Genomic DNA, 18,973 nt, shown 5'->3' with positions numbered 1-18,973 from the left:
AGAATAAAATAATGTCACAGGCATTTTTATGGTGTTAAATTGTATTAGTGATAAAAGACACTGTTTGACAAAAGGTGATAATGGAGTGGAGGAAAGGGACAGGTGGTAATTCCCAAATGAAAAGATCGACTGTTTTATCCCTAAACCGGCAAACAGGAACAGTGTGAGTTTCAACTCTTTCATTCTCAGAATAGCAATAGAGAAATATGCCTTGGCTCTAACATTAGCTCCCATCCCCTTGAGAGCTAACAAGTTTGAACTTGGGGATAATGATGCATAGTAGGGGGCTGCATTGACCGCAGTCATTGTCAGTCAAAATTTTCAGTGCCATATGGAAAAGGTAGAATAGCTGTCACCACCCAATAACTAAAAGATATGTAGGAAGTTACCGTATTTTCCTGTATATTATCAGCGGCGGCATATAATCTGCAGATCCTAAATTCGGCCTGAAGAAAAAAAACCTTCATATAATCCGCGGATAATACGATGCAAAAAAATGAAGTTTTGATGTAACATACAGTTTTACCAACTAAACTAAAAACCTGAAGAAGTATAATAACTTTTGAGGTATATTCAATATTAAAAAGCAAAATAATCTAAAAAATAAAGATTTCGTCTTGAAATTGTCATTATAGTACGCTAATTACTTGAAGACAAAGAGTCAAGAAAGGAGCAAACGGTTTAATCTTGTGCAGAAGATTTTGTTTTTTACTGTATGTTGTTTATTTTACGTAGCCTGAATCGCGTAAGAAACACATTCAAGCTATGTAAAATAACCAACATATGGGCACCGTTAACGATCGCTAAGAAGAACATTCAAGCTATGTAAAATAACCAACATACAGGCAGGGTTTAAGAGTGCTAAGAAGAACATTCCAGCGATGTAAAATAACCAACATACAGGCAGGGTTCACGATCTCTAATGGCGAATCCTGATGGAAATATTGAGGTTCAATACAAATACAAATACAAATACAAATGTGACGACCAGCAACAGGCTGAGGAAAAAAAATGCACAGATAACCCGCAGCAGCGTATAATCTACACCTCATTAATTTTACTTTTTTAACAGATAATCCGTGGATTATATACAGGAAAATACAGTACTCAAAGGATTAGGAATGCATGGAGAGCTTTCTGCAATGACACAAAAAATAAGGGAAAAAATATATATTCAATCAGGAAATTTTTCCATAAAGAGGTCAGAACTTTTGTTCATCTTAAACCAAAACTTTCTTTTGTTCTACCTAGTATCCGTGACGTTTTTAATATTGTTCAATAGTAAACCCAAATTTATTAACAAAATGTTTGTTTTAGCCATGATTTCTTATTAACCATGTATTAACCAAGGTTCGTTTGATTTAAATCAGCTTGATTAAAATCAAGTGATTTAAGAAAAAAAAAGAATTGATTTAAATCAATTGATTTGAATTCAGTGATTTTTTTAACAAAATCAATTAAAATCAGTTGATTTTACTTTTATAAATTAATTTTGCATTTTTAGAATGTATTTCTCTAAGTTTAACTACACTGCATTATACTATCTTAACTTCAACAGGCAAAAATGCTCTTTCTGAGTGTGTAACAGATTTCCACTCTATTGCTTTTACTCCAAAATTACAGACTAATTTTGTATTGACAAACAAGTGCACACTGATATTTAAAAAAGAACATTAATATCTCGATATTTTAATCACAGGGGGGGGGGGGGGGAATACCAAATAAAAATATAAAAATAAGGATAATTTGAATAAATTAAACTTTTTACACAAGAAGAAAAAAAAAGCCCTCTTGTAACCATTCATTACTTGAACTTTTAAAAATCAAAGTTAAGTAGAATAATGAATATTAACGACTAATTTCATGCTCTCAAAATTAAACTAGTATAAAATTGAAGACGCATGTCAAATCAAACAACAAATATTTTTTGTTTTTATGATATACATTTTAATATTTACTAAAGGAAAAAAAAAAACTTTAAGTATTACTATTTTTTATTTTATTTTTTGAATGAACTTGATTATTAATATTATTTTTATTATCATTTATTTTGGTAGTTTATACATTTGGGCATTGATTTTGTAATTTAAATTTAAAAATTCCCTGTATTTTCCAGGTTTTAGAGGAAATTTTAAAAATTCCCTGCATTTTCCCTGTTTTTTGTTGATTTTTGAATTCCCTGTATTTTCCCTGTTTCTTCAGGTTTCCCTGTGGCGTGGCAACCCTGACAGTTTAGAACAAAATAAAAATTTGGAGTTTTTCTTATACATGCCTAATATAGTTCAGAAAAATAATTGTTCAACATATTTTTTTACACTAAATAAGTACATGATAACGGAAACCTTATTTTTAAGCATAGCATAAAACAAAATCACATCTTATAACGCATTATAACGTATTTATAAATCTTAAAATATTATTGAATAGTTAGAGAACTTATCTTAATTTTAAAAGTAAGTTGAATGGATTCATCTATTGTATGAAGTATATGTTTTAAAGTAAAGAAATTAATACCTATAAACTTTTAAACATTAAAAAAAAAAAAAATCAAAAAACTGATTTAAATAAATAATAAAAAAAAATCCAACTTTTTTGATTAAAAACAAAAAAAACCCTGATATTAAGAGTTTAACTGTATTTGATTTTTAGACCAGCTTTGCACTTTAATTTTTTTTTAATGTCTGAATACAACTTTTCAGTTTCATGAACTTATATGCTCATATCAGTAAGTATCACTCCACCTATGGGGGAGGGGGGAGAGACTATGCCACTGTGTAGGGGACAACACTATATATCATTTTCATATTTCAGAAGGCAAAATTTCTCTCTTTTTTTAAATTGAGTTTTTTCATTTTTTGAAGTGCCTTTTATATATATCTACAAATGATCTACATTTATAAACATACTAATTTCTGAAATACTGCTGGGAAATTTTATGGGTTAAGAAAATTTTGTGATTTTTTTCTAGTTTATTGAACTTTAAAACTGCTGCAATAAAAAATTTGAAAAAAGTATCTTATAACATTTTGCCATCTAACCACAGATTTGCCACTGGTGCTAAAAGGGTTTTTAGACTATTCATAAAGTTTGATTCCATTTTCCATTTATTTAGCCATCAAATATTGGTACAAACTGATATTTCTTCATGAATGACATAAATAAACTTCATTAAGGAAATTTGCGGACAGCTTCTTAAACAAGGGGGGGGGGGGTCTTTGTAAAGTCTTCCTGGGTTGTCCAGACACTAAAATACAAATACAAAAGCGACGACCAGCAACAGGCTCTGGGCCCAGCTAGACTGGTCCTAGTCAATTTACAATCCCCAGTGAAGATCAATGGCCCTCTTAAAACTGTCTACTCCCTTGCTCATTACCATCTCTTCCGGTAAGCTGTTCCAAGGTTCCACTACCCTGCTATAATAATAATTTTTCCTAATATCCATGTTAGCCTGAGATTTAAATAGCTTAAAACAATGACCCCTTGTCCTGTTTTCAGTGCTTAACTTCAGCCCCGTAACATCTTTCATTTTAATAAATTTAAACAACTGAATCATGTCCCCTCGGTCTCTTCTTTGCTCAAGACTGTACATTTTTAACCTTCTAAGCCTGGAATCATAGTCTAAGTGAGAAAGTCCATTTATTAGCCTTGTAGCTTGCCTTTGAACCCTTTCCAATACATTAATGTCTTTCTTAAGATAAGGAGACCAAAACTGAACAGCATACTTCAAATGAGGTCTTACCAAACTTCTATATAAGGGCAGAAGAACTTCTTTAGATTTGTTTGAAATAGATCTATTGATAAACCCAAGCATCTTATTGGCCTTGTTACTAGCAATGCTGCACTGTTGGCTAAACTTTAAATCCTGACTTATTAAGACCCCCAGATCAGTAACTTTGTCTGCCTGACTAATGACTGAACCTTGCAAATAATAACTTGTACACTTATTTCCATGCCCTAAATGTAACACTTGACATTTCCCAACATTAACAGCCATACCCCATTTATCAGCCCACTCCGTAATATGATCTAGATCCTCTTGCAGCTGTTTTGCTTGTTCTTCATTATCTACAGTCCCCATAACTTTGACATCATCAGCAAAACAATTCATGTTCCCAGAAATATTTTTGTGAATATCGTTCATAAAAACAATGAACAAAACAGGCCCTAACACTGATCCTTGAGGAACCCCGCTTAAAACCTCACTCCAATTAGAGTAATTTCCCCTTACAACTACCCTTTGTTTCCTTCCGGTCAGCCAGTTTTTTACCCAAATGAAAGTTTTCCCTCCTATTCCTATATCAGCTAATTTGCTAAGTAGAGCAACATGCGGTACCTTATCGAAAGCTTTTTGAAAATCAATGTAAACAACATCTACAGGCTTCTTATTGTCCAAAGCCATGGTAACTTTGTCATAGAAATGTAATAAATTAGTTGCACAAGATTTACCTTTCCTGAAATCATACTGAAAACTAGTCAATAGATTATTAGTCTCTAGAAAATTTACTATCTTAATTTTTATCAATGTTTCAAAAATTTTGCAAACCACCGAAGTTAGACTCACAGGTCTATAATTTCCCACACTCCCTTTAGACCCTTTCTTGAAGAGCGGTGTAATGTTAGCCAGCTTCCAGTCCTCTGGCACTGTCCCCGAGTTGTAAGAAGCATTGAAAATATTTACGATTACATCTGCTAATTCCTCCGCACATTCAACTAAAATTTTTGGATAAATATTATCAGGTCCCGGAGCCTTAGTCTCTTTAATTTTTTTCAAATGAAGTGAAACGTCATCCCTGGAAAATACAAAGTCCTCAAGCTGTACTATAGCTTGTGTCTTGTTGGTGTCAACTGTTGAGATACAGTTATCGTTAAAAACACTCGAAAAAAAGTTATTAAGAACATTAGCAATATCACTATCGTCCTGAATTAAAATTCCGTGCTCATCAACCAGTGGCCCAATATGACTATTTCGAACTTTCCCCGAATTAGCGTATGCAAAAAAACCTCTTGGGATTCCTGTTTATGTTATCTGCCAGTCTTTGCTCCAACTCTCTTTTCTGAATCCGTACCAAATACTTAAATTTACGCCTTGCCTTACAATATTGGAGCCTATCTGCACTGTGACCAGTTTCTCTAAACCTATGAAAAGCAGCTTGCTTGTAATTTAGAGCGTCTTTAGTTTCCCTGGAGAACCACATTGGCCAAATTTTAGTGTTGACACCCTTTCTCCTAAAAGGAACATGATCCCCAACCGTTTTTGCTAGCTTTTCCTTAAACTCTGCCCACTGAAGATTCACATCGCTATTGTCCAATCCAGAAGAAAAAACTGCTTTCAAACTCTGTCTAAGTGCCACAAAATCAGTATTTCTGAAATTGGGCACAAACCTAAAATTCTCTACTTTGTGCGTATCAAATTTAATCCCAAACCTAATACTGTTGTGGTCACTGTCTCCAATGTGTTCCCCTACACATAACCCCTGAACAGAACCTTCCATATCACAGAAAACTAGATCCAAAATCACGTCCTGTCGAGTACCCTGAGTTACAATTTGATCTAAAAAACAGTCACCAATTACTTTCAAAAATTCCTCTTCTCTGCTATTACTATGGTAAAAATTATTCCAATCAATTCCTGGAAAATTAAAATCTCCCATTATAATGACTGACCCCTTGCTTGAAATGTCACTAATAATACTAAACATCTGTTCATCTTGACCCTGGCTTAAGTTGGGTGGCCTATAAATGTTCCCTAAACGTAGTTTATTTCCCTTATTGCTCATCAACTCCAGCCAAATCATATCAATCTCATTAGGTTTATCATTAATTACCAATTCATTGCAAGTTAAAGTGTCTCTGACATAAAATAAAACCCCACCACCTCTTTTACCTACTCTATCTTGTCTAAGCAAATTATACCCAGCAATAGATAATAAATCATCATCACTTTTGGTAGCCCATGTCTCAGTAACTCCAATAATATCCAACCTCTCATCTATAATTATGCTTTTCAATTCTTCCATCTTGTTCCTAATACTACGAGCATTTGTATAAAAAACCTTAAGTAAGCCCATCTTACTTTTATTTAATGCTGCACGATTATTTGAATCCCAACTGTTAAAATCTTTTCTCTTATTAGCCACCCTATTTCCGTTTCTACTAAAATCCAAATAGTTAAGTAATAGTAAAAGAAGTAATATACTTAATAATAATGCTTTACTGAAATTATTAGTTAAAATGAAACATCCAAAATTGATTCTTGGTTTGAATGACGAACGAGGGAACCTTAAACCTTAATGCTGAAATTTAAACAGTTAGAAAAATTATTTTGATAAGACATTATAAGATCTGAAAAATAAAACTCACGAAAAAAGTTGCAATGAAAGATACAATAGCAATAATTCTAATTAATAAATAAAAACTAATTAAATGAGATTTAATAAAAAAAAGCAATGTACTCAAATTATTTTGAAAGACAAAGCAACAGAGAAGGATGTAATGTGTTCCATGTTTTTAAAAAGATAGGTAGTTTTAAAAGGAACAAGTAGGGGGAGTCAGGGCATGTTGGCCGTTGGCCCACAATTCTACTTTTTTTTCTCATCAAAAAATTAAATGAGTAGTTTGATTTCATATAATGCGTTTCACTGAACATTTCTCATAATTCTAGATTTTTTGAAAATGCTCAATTCATTAACTTTTTGACAGAACTTTGTTTAGGGAACCAACTTTCCACGGACGCAAGGCAGATTGGCTGAAATAAGAAAACAACTCCCTGTTACAATTTTAATGACAAATATTATCTAATATTGTAACTAACTTATGTTTGTTTTGTGCTTGATGAAAAAAATCAAGTTTAAAGATCAATCATTAATGAACTTCCCAACTTCTACCTTCTTTTGCACTATTCATTCCAGAACCAACTAATTTTTTTCAAGAATCAGAATAACATGAGTCTTCATAAACTTCAATGCGTTAGGATAACTAGAATATTAGTTTTCTGATTTTTCTAAAAGTGTTTTTTACAAGGGTTTTCTAAAAGTGAACCATAATAAACCAGTTCTGGTCTGAAAAAATGCTATCCTCTTTCTTTACGACAGAAAATAAAGACACAACAAAAAACTGTGAAACTCTTTTTCAGAAAGGAATTCAATTTATTGTTTGCTCTTTCCTGAAATAACTTTCTGATATATATTTATTCAGTATAACTGTAGGTACCATGGGATTAAAGCCTTTGTAGAACTATTGATGCTATTTGTAGGTCATAAGTTATAAAATAAAAAATATTATTAGTATTAAAATCATCAAGACCACCCATCCAACGAGTCTTGATGACGAGTCACTGGAGATTAGAGAAGCATCACAAAAAGTTCAAAAAATAAATGAAGAAATAGATTAAAATATACAAATACGAAATGAATAAAATTAAACAAGGAGAAAAAAATGAATAAATAATTAGCATAGGCAGAGCAGTAGTTCTATTAAACAAAAAGACCACGTCCTATGCACATTGCTGAAAGTCAGAGGGGGAAATAGCCCCCTCCTGTCCCCTTTAAATGATGAGCCAGTTTAAGTAATAAATTCTTTGAAACACACAATTAAGATTAATACATATTTTGGTTTTACATTGCAAAAATTGTTCGGAGTTCAAATAGCAGCATGCACAAAAATAAATAGTTACATACTAAAGTTTGCAAGTATGATTAAAAATTTACCTGTTTTCGGGTATGAAGCAATGTATATATCATCTTCTCTAGCTTCATAAGAAGGAGCTTCTTCTTTCAGAAATTTAATGGCAAAGGATGGTAAAGAATATTCATTACATTTAAAAACATTAAAATCTTCAGCGAGAGATTCATTTTTGGGTAACGTTTCGAACGTCAAACTCACAGCCATTTTGGTCACCGACGGATGAATGACGAAATGACCTATATATTAGATAACTTAAGGGTTTCGCTCGAATAATCATGCTCTTTCCCTTTTTAACTCTTTTACTGGTTGCTCAGACAAGTGGTGAAAAAAATCGATAATTGTCAAATTTTAAAGTAAAGTAAAAAACTAGACCTAACGATGGAAGTAGTTCGGTGTAGTCCTTTATTTCTATTGTGCTGCTGCCATCTATTGACAAGAAAAGATACCTAAAGCTATATATCCACGAGGGAGAGGAAACCTATTAGCTGTACGCATGGCTGTACGATCTACGAATACATTTTTTTGTCGCTACTTACTTTCTGCTATCCCGGTTCTACGTACCCACGGTGCGGGGAGCCCACTTTACAAAAGGGTCCAGTGGCTCTCAGTGGCGTAGAAATCCAGTAGGCAGTTCGGGGCTCTGTTGATTTTTTGCAGGGAGGCGGGCCTAAAATTTATAGATCCGGTCCTGCTTTCGGCTTTTTATCAAATGTTCAAAATCACTGGATTAAGCAATTGGACGTTGCTACTACTCCTCGAAAATAAGCAGCTATGATTGGCTAACGTAGTCTACTCCAGTAGGGACTACTTATTGGTAAAATAATCGCTCATTTTGGCGAAAAACTTCTAATTCTACAGGAAATAAATTACATGACGAATTATACAGTTGAGTAATATTGTCGGTTGCCATTTTTTTCTTGCGTAAAGAGAAATACGCTCGGAATCAATATTACAAAAGCTTTGAGGCTTTGTCGTAAGCGAAAGCATTTTAAATGTTTCCTTTTTGATTACCTATTCTTTAAGAAATGCTGATGTGTATGAGAATTTTGTGGGATCCTTATTGCGATGAGGACTTTCCTTGAATTTGTTTTTTTTTTCCTTTTTTTTTTGTGTGTGTGTGGGGGGGATGTACTAGTACTAGTTCTCATGGGTTTTCGAACTAGTATTATAGAGTAGAGTCCCTACATTTTTAGAGGGCGGAAGGGGTTAAGAGCTATGTATTGGAAAGGAGATCTCTTAATACTCTAATGGAGACTTTTGGGGAATGTTTTTCTTTTTATAATATAGCTTGAGTTCTTGAGTATTAAATGTCCCCATTCACAGGGGTGCCCACCTATAGGGGGAGGATCATGGCATTTTTAGGGGGTGCTTTTAGGGGTTTTTTCATTCGGGGGGACTCTTGCTCTTGTGTTTTTTGCGATTTTGAGGAGTTGCGCCCTTGCCCATCGGGCATGAGTACCCCTGTCATACAAATGAAGATTTTCAGGGACTACTGTCCTTAATTTGATGCGTCGCTTGAATAGGACCGTTGACATTATTTAGGAAGAAATATAAGTGGAGAGAGAGAGTTCATGGTACACAGGCTGCTTTAATTAGGTTTTTTTAAGGGGCTAGTTTTAAGTGATTTGTTTATCCTCATTTTAGAGGGACTCTTTTTACGGAGGGGGGGGGGGGGAGGGGTACTCCGGCCATAGACGCCCATACGGGTGGCAAGTGAGGGCTCAAGCCCTCCCCTCTTAGAAATCACAGAGGTGTCCCCCTAAGGGCAAGGGCGCACCCCTCGCAATATTGCGTTCCTCCCCCCAAATGAGAAAAATGCGCCTCCTTATAAATATTTTAATGGGGCAGTCTGCGCCATGACCCCCCCCCCCCCAGGTGAGCACCCTCGGAAATCAGAACTTCCTTGATTTTAGTACTTTTTAAATGTATTAACATTTCTCTAGCTACTAATAATGAATAAGTTATTAGAAATGTCAAATGTTTAATAACTCTAATCTGTACAGAAATCGGTTTCCACGAGGAAAATAAATCCTGCTACACCATGGGGAAAATATCTGGGCCCGCTCTTCACAAAATGTTGCATATGAGCGCCCATTTTCCGGGATCACAATGATATATCAATATACTCTGGGGTTAAATGGAGTTAGGACATCGCTCATGAGAAAGATTAGGCACTCTTGATACTATTAAACTGTTTCTTCATTCCAAGATTGTCACTTTTGGGGATTAGGAGGTGTCGACGCCCCCGCCACCAGTCATAAAAAATTTTTTGGACTAATATCAACTACTATATTTTATCTTAATGAATATTGGCAAGGTCAACACTATTCCGAAACTGTTGACATTTTTTGTTCAGCATCATTTTTAGTATTTCTTCAGGAGAGAAATCCGATTCCGACTTTGTATGCATATCGCGCGTCAGCATTACGTTAACGTCATTTGTTCCTAAGCATAAATCTTGCTTTGTAACCGTGGTTCTGAGCTACACACAGACAGCACAGCTTATTTGGACGATATAGTTATGAATCCCCTACTGTATATATGCACAATGGGAGAGGGGAGCATGAGTGTCCTCGGTTCCAGGGCTGGATCTGCGTACCTGCAGACCCCGCGGTGCAAGGGGCCGAACGTCCCAAGAAATTGGGGAAAAAATTGGAAAAAAAAAGTTAATTAAATAAATAAAAATAAAAAAATACACAAAGACTTAATTACATCACACACATACTACAAAGGGAAGAGCCCTACAGATTTTGGGGCACAAAATTTATAGATCCGGTTCTGCTCAGTTCAAAGTAAAATAAAAAACACAGCCCCTGGTCAAGAAAAAAATTGGGCCTACCAATACAGGACCACCAGAGCTAGAGTTTTCCTTCAATCGGAGACTACCCTCCTTTAAGACTAAACTGTCCAAATAACGGGCCTGCCCCCCCCACGACTATATGGCCTATTGTGGCAATTGTCCCTGATGAAAAAAAAGTACTTTGTGCTGATTAACTAATACGAATACGACGACCAGCCAGCAGGGGCGGATACAGAAAAATCATTTGGAGGGGGTACGGAAAATTGAATAGCCCCCTCCCCCGCCCCACCTTCGATGTTTCATAATAAAGTTTTAATGAATTTATTTCTCCTTTATCTAGGAATCTACTTGGAAGTACATAAATATTTTGCACTAATATACTTTTAATGTGGACCGAAAACATCTTTAATGTTTCAAGCCATTTAAATACTAAACCCAATATAATGTCACCGAGATGCTAGACAATGAGCAGTTTTACTCAGGAACATTTGCCATTAAGATTATAACACAAGGGCAAGGTTATTAAATAAACCCATACCTCACTTGAGTTTTTTAAATTAATTTATAAAGAAAATCATGACATATAAGTTTTACTGAAGAATTCAGAAACTATTTTTGTGTGAATTTCAAAACAATTGCTGATTTGTTCTTGAAACCATGATACAGTCGAGATAACATATTGATACTACATGCCGTTTCCATTAAAAATCATGGTTTTTCCAAGAAACTATCATATGATTTCTTTCATTTTGCATTTTTTATAAGCTGAAAAAGAATTGCAAATAGGTTCCTGGATCAAAATGACTCTTTTAGGCGCGCCTACAAATTAAAAAAGAAAAATTAAAAAAATCAAAATAATTATTGATTCCATCAAAGAAGAATTAGTGGACGAATCGCGATAATACGGTCCCTTGAATTGGAAACTAGCGAGTTAAATGTATTCTGCAACTCTGAGCCTCCGACTCCAGTAATACTTCCTTAGCAAGCAAATATGCTGTGTGTGTTTTGTGTTCTTTTTAATTAACTACGTAAAAAATGCAAAAGAAAAGTCAATTAAAATGTAATAAATAAAGTAGTGAAATTAATTCATCCTTGGGGGGGGGGGGGGCAACTCCCAGCCAGTGTAGCGTAGATTAGGGTTGGTGACAAAACCCCTCCTGGAACGTTGGTTAAAAAAAAAAAAAAAAAAAACATTTATTCCTATAAAGAAAAAAAGTGCGATTTTTCCGTTTATGTCATAGTTAGGAACAACTAAGCGCATTACAGAAGTGGGAAAAGCAGATTCTGTATGTCGAATTTGGAGTTTAGGTTAGGGTAGAAAAAAAAAACGCCAAGAATAATCTCTTCACGGATTAATCGGTAAAATAAATTTAAGTGATTGATATGCTAATTAATGGACGTATCTCAACTCCACATCAAGGAAAATTGATATTCCGTTGAGCTTCTTGAGTCATTAAATACAAAATTAATCAAAAAATTTATTTTCCTTCTTTCTTCCCATAATAGGAGAAAACAAATATAAAATATGTATACACAAACCCCAAATAATGAGGAAATTAATAAAATATTTATAAATAAATAAAAATATTATGTTTTAAATATTTATTTAGCGAGACTAATTTTTGTCGTCATGGTTACAAATCATTTGCATTCAAGGCTTACCTCAAATAGTTTTTACATGAAGGGTTTTTTTTGTATAAAATCAAGTATTTTTGGGAAAAACATCTAAAAATACTTAATTCTGGTAATGATAAAGATATAACATTATACGCAGTAAGTTTAATCTTTATGAAAAGTGCACGAGAGCAATTTGGTCATATCTTATCTTTATTAACCTATCCTAATTACTAGTTTTTTTTAATGAAAATGCTTCGTTTTACCTAACCTAGAAAACTCATATCATGACCAGCATGATATGAGTGTGAATTTGTCCTCTACTCCCATTCTATATATAGAAACAAGAAACTCAACGAGTAGGGTCCTATCGTAATTCGTGATTTCAAGAAACATAATTTGAATTCAAGACGTCAAAATTCAAATGAATGGCAGGGGCTTTTTTTTTTTTTTTTTCAAGTTACAACAATTTATACATTTTCAAGTAAAATTTAAATCAAAGTTTATGTGTGGTCTTTGTATTACTGTGGGGTCTCTTGACCAGAATGTGCTACGCTGCAAATGCTTGAAAAAAAAATGACAGAATCTTGAAAAAGAGATTAAAGAAACAAAATTTTGAAATCTAAGAAATCATGGCTAAAACTAAAACAAGTGAAAATGTGTGAGGGCTATCAGCTAAAAACAGATAATTATAAATCATGTATTAATTTGAAAAAGAAATTCATATCCTCTCTAATATGCACACTTGAAGGATCCATGAGCAGTGCATGTCTGAAACAATTTCTTTTACTCATCATGTCCTAACATAACTGAACCAACACTTATTTGCAATATTAGCAACCAAACTTCAAATGATTAAAATGTTATTTTTTCCCACCACACTTCTAAGATTTATATGAAATGGCTAGATGTAGCTGTTAAAAAATACATAGTAGCTAATTCGAGAGGTTGCAGAAAATTTATAACAATCTGGTAGAAAACATTAAATATACAGACACATAGATTTGATACAAGAACTTTATTTATAGCTTCCAAAAATATATACGCATAGTAGGTAACAATTCAAATGATCAAATCTTTATTTCTTCATGAATGAAACAGAAATATAACTGTTTAACAAATTGGATTTGATCAGAAGATCCTAATTCAAGGGAAATGGAGCAAGCCTCCAAACAATATGGTAAAAACCTTTTAAAAATTAACCAATTCCTCTTAAAGGAATTGCTATGAGGCATGTTATGTCTTCAGATACTTCCACCCTTTTTTGATGACAAGCAGACAAATTACACAAAATACTTTCAATACTTTGTCCCAATGTCTCGTTAGTTCTACCATTATCCTGCACCACACGTTCTACGTAGGATGCCATTAAAGGTGTCTTAACAAGCTTCTAGGCAAATATCTGCAAAAAGGAGGATCCAAGCTTTAAATCTTCAAGAATATGCTCCTACTTAAGTCTTCCATTGAGCTTAAAAACTTACTTTCTGAATTTTCATTTAAACTATTTTACAAAAATTATGGGTGCTATTAACAAAGATGGGGTAAGAGATATCAAGACATGAAAGAAACAGGTGATCTAAAGAAGCTCCAAACATCTCTATATGGAGTAAAATTGGGTAACTTTTTCATCAAGGGTGTGTAAAGAGGTTTCAGAAGGTATAAAAATTACCTTACAAATACACAGTAAAAATTAATTTAGGTTAGCTATGCCAATCACTGTAAATTCAAGAGATCAATGAGCCTGAGCTGTTATCTTTCGCTAACAGCTCAGTTAGCTAAAGCTAACACAGTTCGCTTTTGCTTCTCAGATGTGTAGACAAAATACTACATAGTACAGTTAACTCTCAATCACAAAGTCCTAAAAAACCGGCTGTAACCTTTGAGTTACGGGAAGCAACCACAGCCTTCTCAAGAGTTAGGGACCCAATGAAATCTATGAAATAAAAAAATATTCGAGTTAGAGTCAACTGCATAACACAAATCAATGAATAATAAAAAGTTAGAACATAAGGAAAAAATTCATGTACACTTGTTATTTGATGATTTTAAAGTTGAATAATTTCCTCCTTGATTACTTATTACAGATAAAAACTCTTGAGATATCACACACATTCATACTTCTGTTGAATCAGTTATTACTCTTCAGGCTCTAACTAAATTGAAAAGCATAAGCAGAGGAAATGACAGCAAATGAAGCCAAATCTCTCTACTATGTGCCATTTAGAGTTTCTGCATCTGCACATGCGAAATACTTCTTAGACTGCGGGGGAAAAAACAACTTAATTAAAAACTTAAATGCACCAATATTACCATGCATCATAATCATACTGGAATAATACACAATGCATCGTTTTTTCTACTTTTTCAAATATCAAATTGCAGTTGGTTCTCTGTTTAACGACATTCTATTGAATGACTTTTCATAGTCCCAGATACTCCACTGCAGTTTTAGAAGCATTCTATTTAAGTACGATTTTTTTGTGGTCCCCTGAAAGTCGTTAAATAGAGTCAACTGTATTGTATTTCTTATCTATTTCTAATTAAATCATTTATTTAATAGTTTTAATAGGTTAACTAGCTGTTTTTAATAGCTTACTCTGTTTAACTTTTTTCGAACACAAATCAATAAACAATCAAAAGTTAGAACACATGGGAAAAAGTTCATGTAGGCTTGTGTCATTTGTCAACTTTTAAAGTCTAAAGTTGTATGATTTTCTACTTGATTACCTCTACAGATGAAAACCCTTGAAACATTGTACAGATCCATACTTCTGTTGATTCAGTTGTTACTCTTCAGGCTCTGGCTAAACTGAAAAGTACAAGCAGAGGAAATGACTGACAGTAAATGAAGCCAAATCTCTCTACCATGTACCATTCAGTAAGGAATTCAGTTTCTGAAGCTGCACACCCAAAATACTTCCTTAACTGTGGGGGGAAAAAAACAACTTAATTTAAATCTTAAATGCAACAATATTGCAATGCATCACAATGGAATAGTACACAATGTATGAGTTTTCCCTGTTTTCATAAACAAATTATATTTCTGTTGTCTATTACACCAGGTTTCTACTTACTCAGATGAACAATATAGAATAGCATCCAAAAGGATAACAATTATAATAAATTAATATGAATTTCTGCCTTCTGTGCATAGAAAAAAAATCAAGAATACCAAATATCAAGCGGGGAAACACTTTGCACACAATGCATTTTAACTTGAAGTGCTCGCAGACATATAAGATAAACACACCAGTTGTGATCAGTGCTTCAATAGAGGCCACTTCAAGATTAATACTTTAGAAAATAGGATTCCAGGTCTCCCAATGGATTCAAAAGTGCATCAAACATCATTTACACCTCAATATGAAATATTAAATACATTGTAACATTTTACCGACATCAAATCATATTATCCACATGCAAGGCGGAGCGAAACAATTTTGTAATAGATTAACTAGGTGCATCAATTTTTAAATACATATTTGATTCTTTAATAATTGAAGTTTTCAGTACTGTTTTTTTTGGGCACTCATCTAGTTCTTTTGTGAAACATAAAATAAATTTAATTATTTAAATTTGCCTTACCAAATTACCCTTGGGTACTTTCCGTTTGTTCATGCGAGTGAAACCATTGCAGTCGCCTAACGTCATAGTTGCCATAAACTCCAGGTCAAAATCACCAACGATTTAGCTGTTATTTACATCCACTCGACAAAATGCTGTCCATCTTAAGATAAAAGTAGAATCACAAAAACGGGACCAGTAATGCATTGCCATGAAAAGAAAAAAGCCAGGAATATAATACCAACATTACAGTGCAACTAGAATAACACACATAAAAAAGCTACAAAAACATTATTAAAAAGATATTACATGAAGCAATTTGGCAATAATATAATGTCACCGAGATGCTAGACAATGAGCAATTTTACTCAGGAACATTGCCGTTAAGATTATAACACAAGGGCAAAGTTATTAAATAAACCCATACCTCACTTGAGTTTTTTAAATTAATTTATAAAGAAAATCATAACATATAAGTTTTACTGAAGAACTCAGAAACTATTTTTGTGTGAATTTCAAAACAATTGCTGATTTGTTCTTGAAACCATGATACAGTTGAGATAACATATTGATACTACATGCCGTTTCCATTAAAAATCATGGTTTTTCCAAGAAACTTCCATATGATTTCTTTCATTTTGCATTTTTTATAAGCTGAAAAAGAATCGCAAATAGGTTCCTGGATCAAAATGACTCTTTTAGGTGCGCCTAGAAAAAAAAAATCAAAATAATTATTGATTCTATCAAAGAATTAGCGGACGAATCGCGATAATACGGTCCCTTGAATTCGAAACTAATGAGTTAAATGTATTCTGCAACTCTGAGCCTTTAACTCCAGAAATACTTCCTTAGCAAGCAAATATGCTGTGTGTTTTGTGTTCTTTTTAACTAACTACGTAAAAAATGCAAAAGAAAAGTCAATTAAAAAGTAATAACTAAAATAGTGAAATTAATTCATCCTGGGGGGGGGGGCGCAACTCCTAGCCAGTCTAGCATAGATTAGGGTTGGTGACAAAACCCCTCCTGAAACGTTGGTCCAAAAAAAAAAAAAACTCAGAATCATTTATTCCTAGAAAGATAAAAAAGTGCGATTTTTCCGTTCATGTCATAGTTAGGAATAACTGCCTTAGCGCATTACAGAAGTGGGAAAAGCAGATTCTGTAGGTCGAATTTGGAGTTTAGGTTAGGGTAGGTGGGGGGGGGGGGAGGGAAGCGCCAAGAATAATCTTTTCACGGATTAATCGGTAAAATAAATTTAAGTGATCGATATGCTAATTAATGGACGTATATCAACTCCACATCAAGGAAAATTGATATTCCGTTGAGATTCTTGAGTCATTAAATACAAAATTAATCAACAAATTTATTTTAATTTTTTCTTCCCATAATAGGAGAAAACAAATATTAAATATGTATACTCAAACACCAAATAATGAGGGAATTAATAAAATATTTATAAACGAATAAAAATTTTGTTTTAAATATTTATTTAGCGAGACTAATTTTCGTCGTCATGGTTACAAATCGTCTGCATTCAAGGCTTACCTCAAATAGTTTTTGCATAAAGGTTTTTTTTTTTTGTGTAAAATCAAGTATTTTCAGGAAAAACATCTAAAAATACTTAATTCTGGTAAGGATAAAGGTATACCATTATACGTTGTAAGTTTACTCCAGGCACGTAGCTAGAACTTTGTTAACGGGGGGGGGGGGGGGGGGGTCCAAGGTTTCACGAACTTCAAAAGAGGAGGCATGCTAAAGCAAAATTAGTAGCTCATATTTACGTTAAAAAATAAATCCAATTAAAACTAATTATTAAAATATGATAATTAACTAAAATTAATTAAATAATTGAAATTGATAGAGCATTTATTAAAAAATTATTTAACAAAAATTTTACATTAAGTGGCAAAAAAATTATTGTCAGTTTATAAAATTAACATTAAACTAAAAGTTTTCCCATACTAAGTTTTCATACATGGATAGAAAAATTCCATCACATAAGCTTCCTCTGTTCTGATGCTTTGAGAATGAGTGATATAATTCCTATTAATAAAAAGTTCACAATAAAAGAAAATCGGAAAACGAAAACTGTTCTATGGATTACTTGGAAAACGCAGGTAATAGTTTAATAAAATATTAAAGCTTTGTAATATATTTCAACAAAATATGTACAAGTCATTTTATTTGAAAAAAAAATAAAGAAATCTATATCTATCGAGTCGAATGTATAACTATGAATGCAATATAACGTAATTCCGCCACCCTGCCCGATTTGAACAAGATTTCTGACAAAATTCAACCACCCTCTCGACGAAAATATTAGCAAGGTTTCATTTAAAAAGCTTGAACTAGTTCTTTATTTATCTACTTTATAACATTCTTTTGATTATACGAAATTGAATGAAGTTTCTAATTTTATCCGTTTTCTAATTATCATTTCTAACCATCATTTAAAAACTTGAACAAACTATTAACTCTTTGATGGATGGAGACTTCCTTTGTTGCAATCATTAAAAAAAAAAAAAAAAATGCGTATTGCCGTTTTTTTTAAAATCGTTATTATTATTTTTTTGCAAAACGAATTGGTAAAATAAGCTATCTTAGGATCCGTTATGGTATTTTTTTTTCTTTCTAATGGGGCTTCGTTAGAGGCTTTAGCCTTTTCGGACCTAGTGCGAACCACCGATATGGCATCTAGTCTTTCAAATGCTACTATTAAGGCGCGGATGTGACTGCACTGGAAATTTCGATGCCGAGTTTCCACCAGATGGAGACACTTGAGCTCTCTTCGGTGCGAAACTGCACTAGGGGTTTAATTTTGTCAAGCCAAACGAATACCTGAGAGATCTTTTACCTGTCGAGTAATGGAATGTATGGTGAATGAAATTAAGTATCTATGTATTTTTATTTTAACAACATTTTGGAAAAAATGCAAATGATTGCTTTTTATAAATGTTTTTTATAAGGTCATGAATGATTTAAACATTATTGGCGATTTTCCTCTGATGTTTTCAATTTGATGTTTCATTTAAAAGATCAAGAGGAGGCATCGCACCCACCTATCTCACCACCAAACACGAGTTCAGTTTATTCTGCAAAAACAAAAAAAACTTCTGTACAAATCAGTCTTTTTCAAGTTAAAAATATAATTGTAAACAACTACAGGGAAAATGGCAATATACTCTATTACGAATTATCGTGTCAATATTTGATTATAACCTGGTTACTTTACTGTCTTTATTAGCAGTAAGCAAGTGTTCGACTCGAAAATTTCATGATTTGGAGTCAAACGTCAAATTTTGATCATTAAGG

At 33.2% G+C, this 18,973-nt stretch overlaps 1 protein-coding gene across 1 annotated transcript in view; it reads right to left on the bottom strand.

Moving 5' to 3' along the window:
* LOC129229922 (sulfotransferase 1 family member D1-like) overlaps positions 1-8,080 on the bottom strand; it is a 33,292-nt gene extending 25,212 nt beyond the window's left edge. Inside the window, exon 1 of the mRNA XM_054864301.1 lies at positions 7,707-8,080. Coding sequence (XP_054720276.1) covers positions 7,707-7,887 — 181 coding nt within the window. The 5' untranslated portion in view covers positions 7,888-8,080. The remainder of the gene's footprint in view (positions 1-7,706) is intronic.
* Between the last annotated feature and the right edge of the window lie 10,893 nt (positions 8,081-18,973).

Source organism: Uloborus diversus, chromosome 9 (assembly GCF_026930045.1).
Source record: "Uloborus diversus isolate 005 chromosome 9, Udiv.v.3.1, whole genome shotgun sequence".
NCBI lineage: Eukaryota > Metazoa > Arthropoda > Arachnida > Araneae > Uloboridae > Uloborus > Uloborus diversus.
Note: the sequence above shows the minus strand (reverse complement) of the source record. Positions and strands in the feature narration are given on the sequence as shown.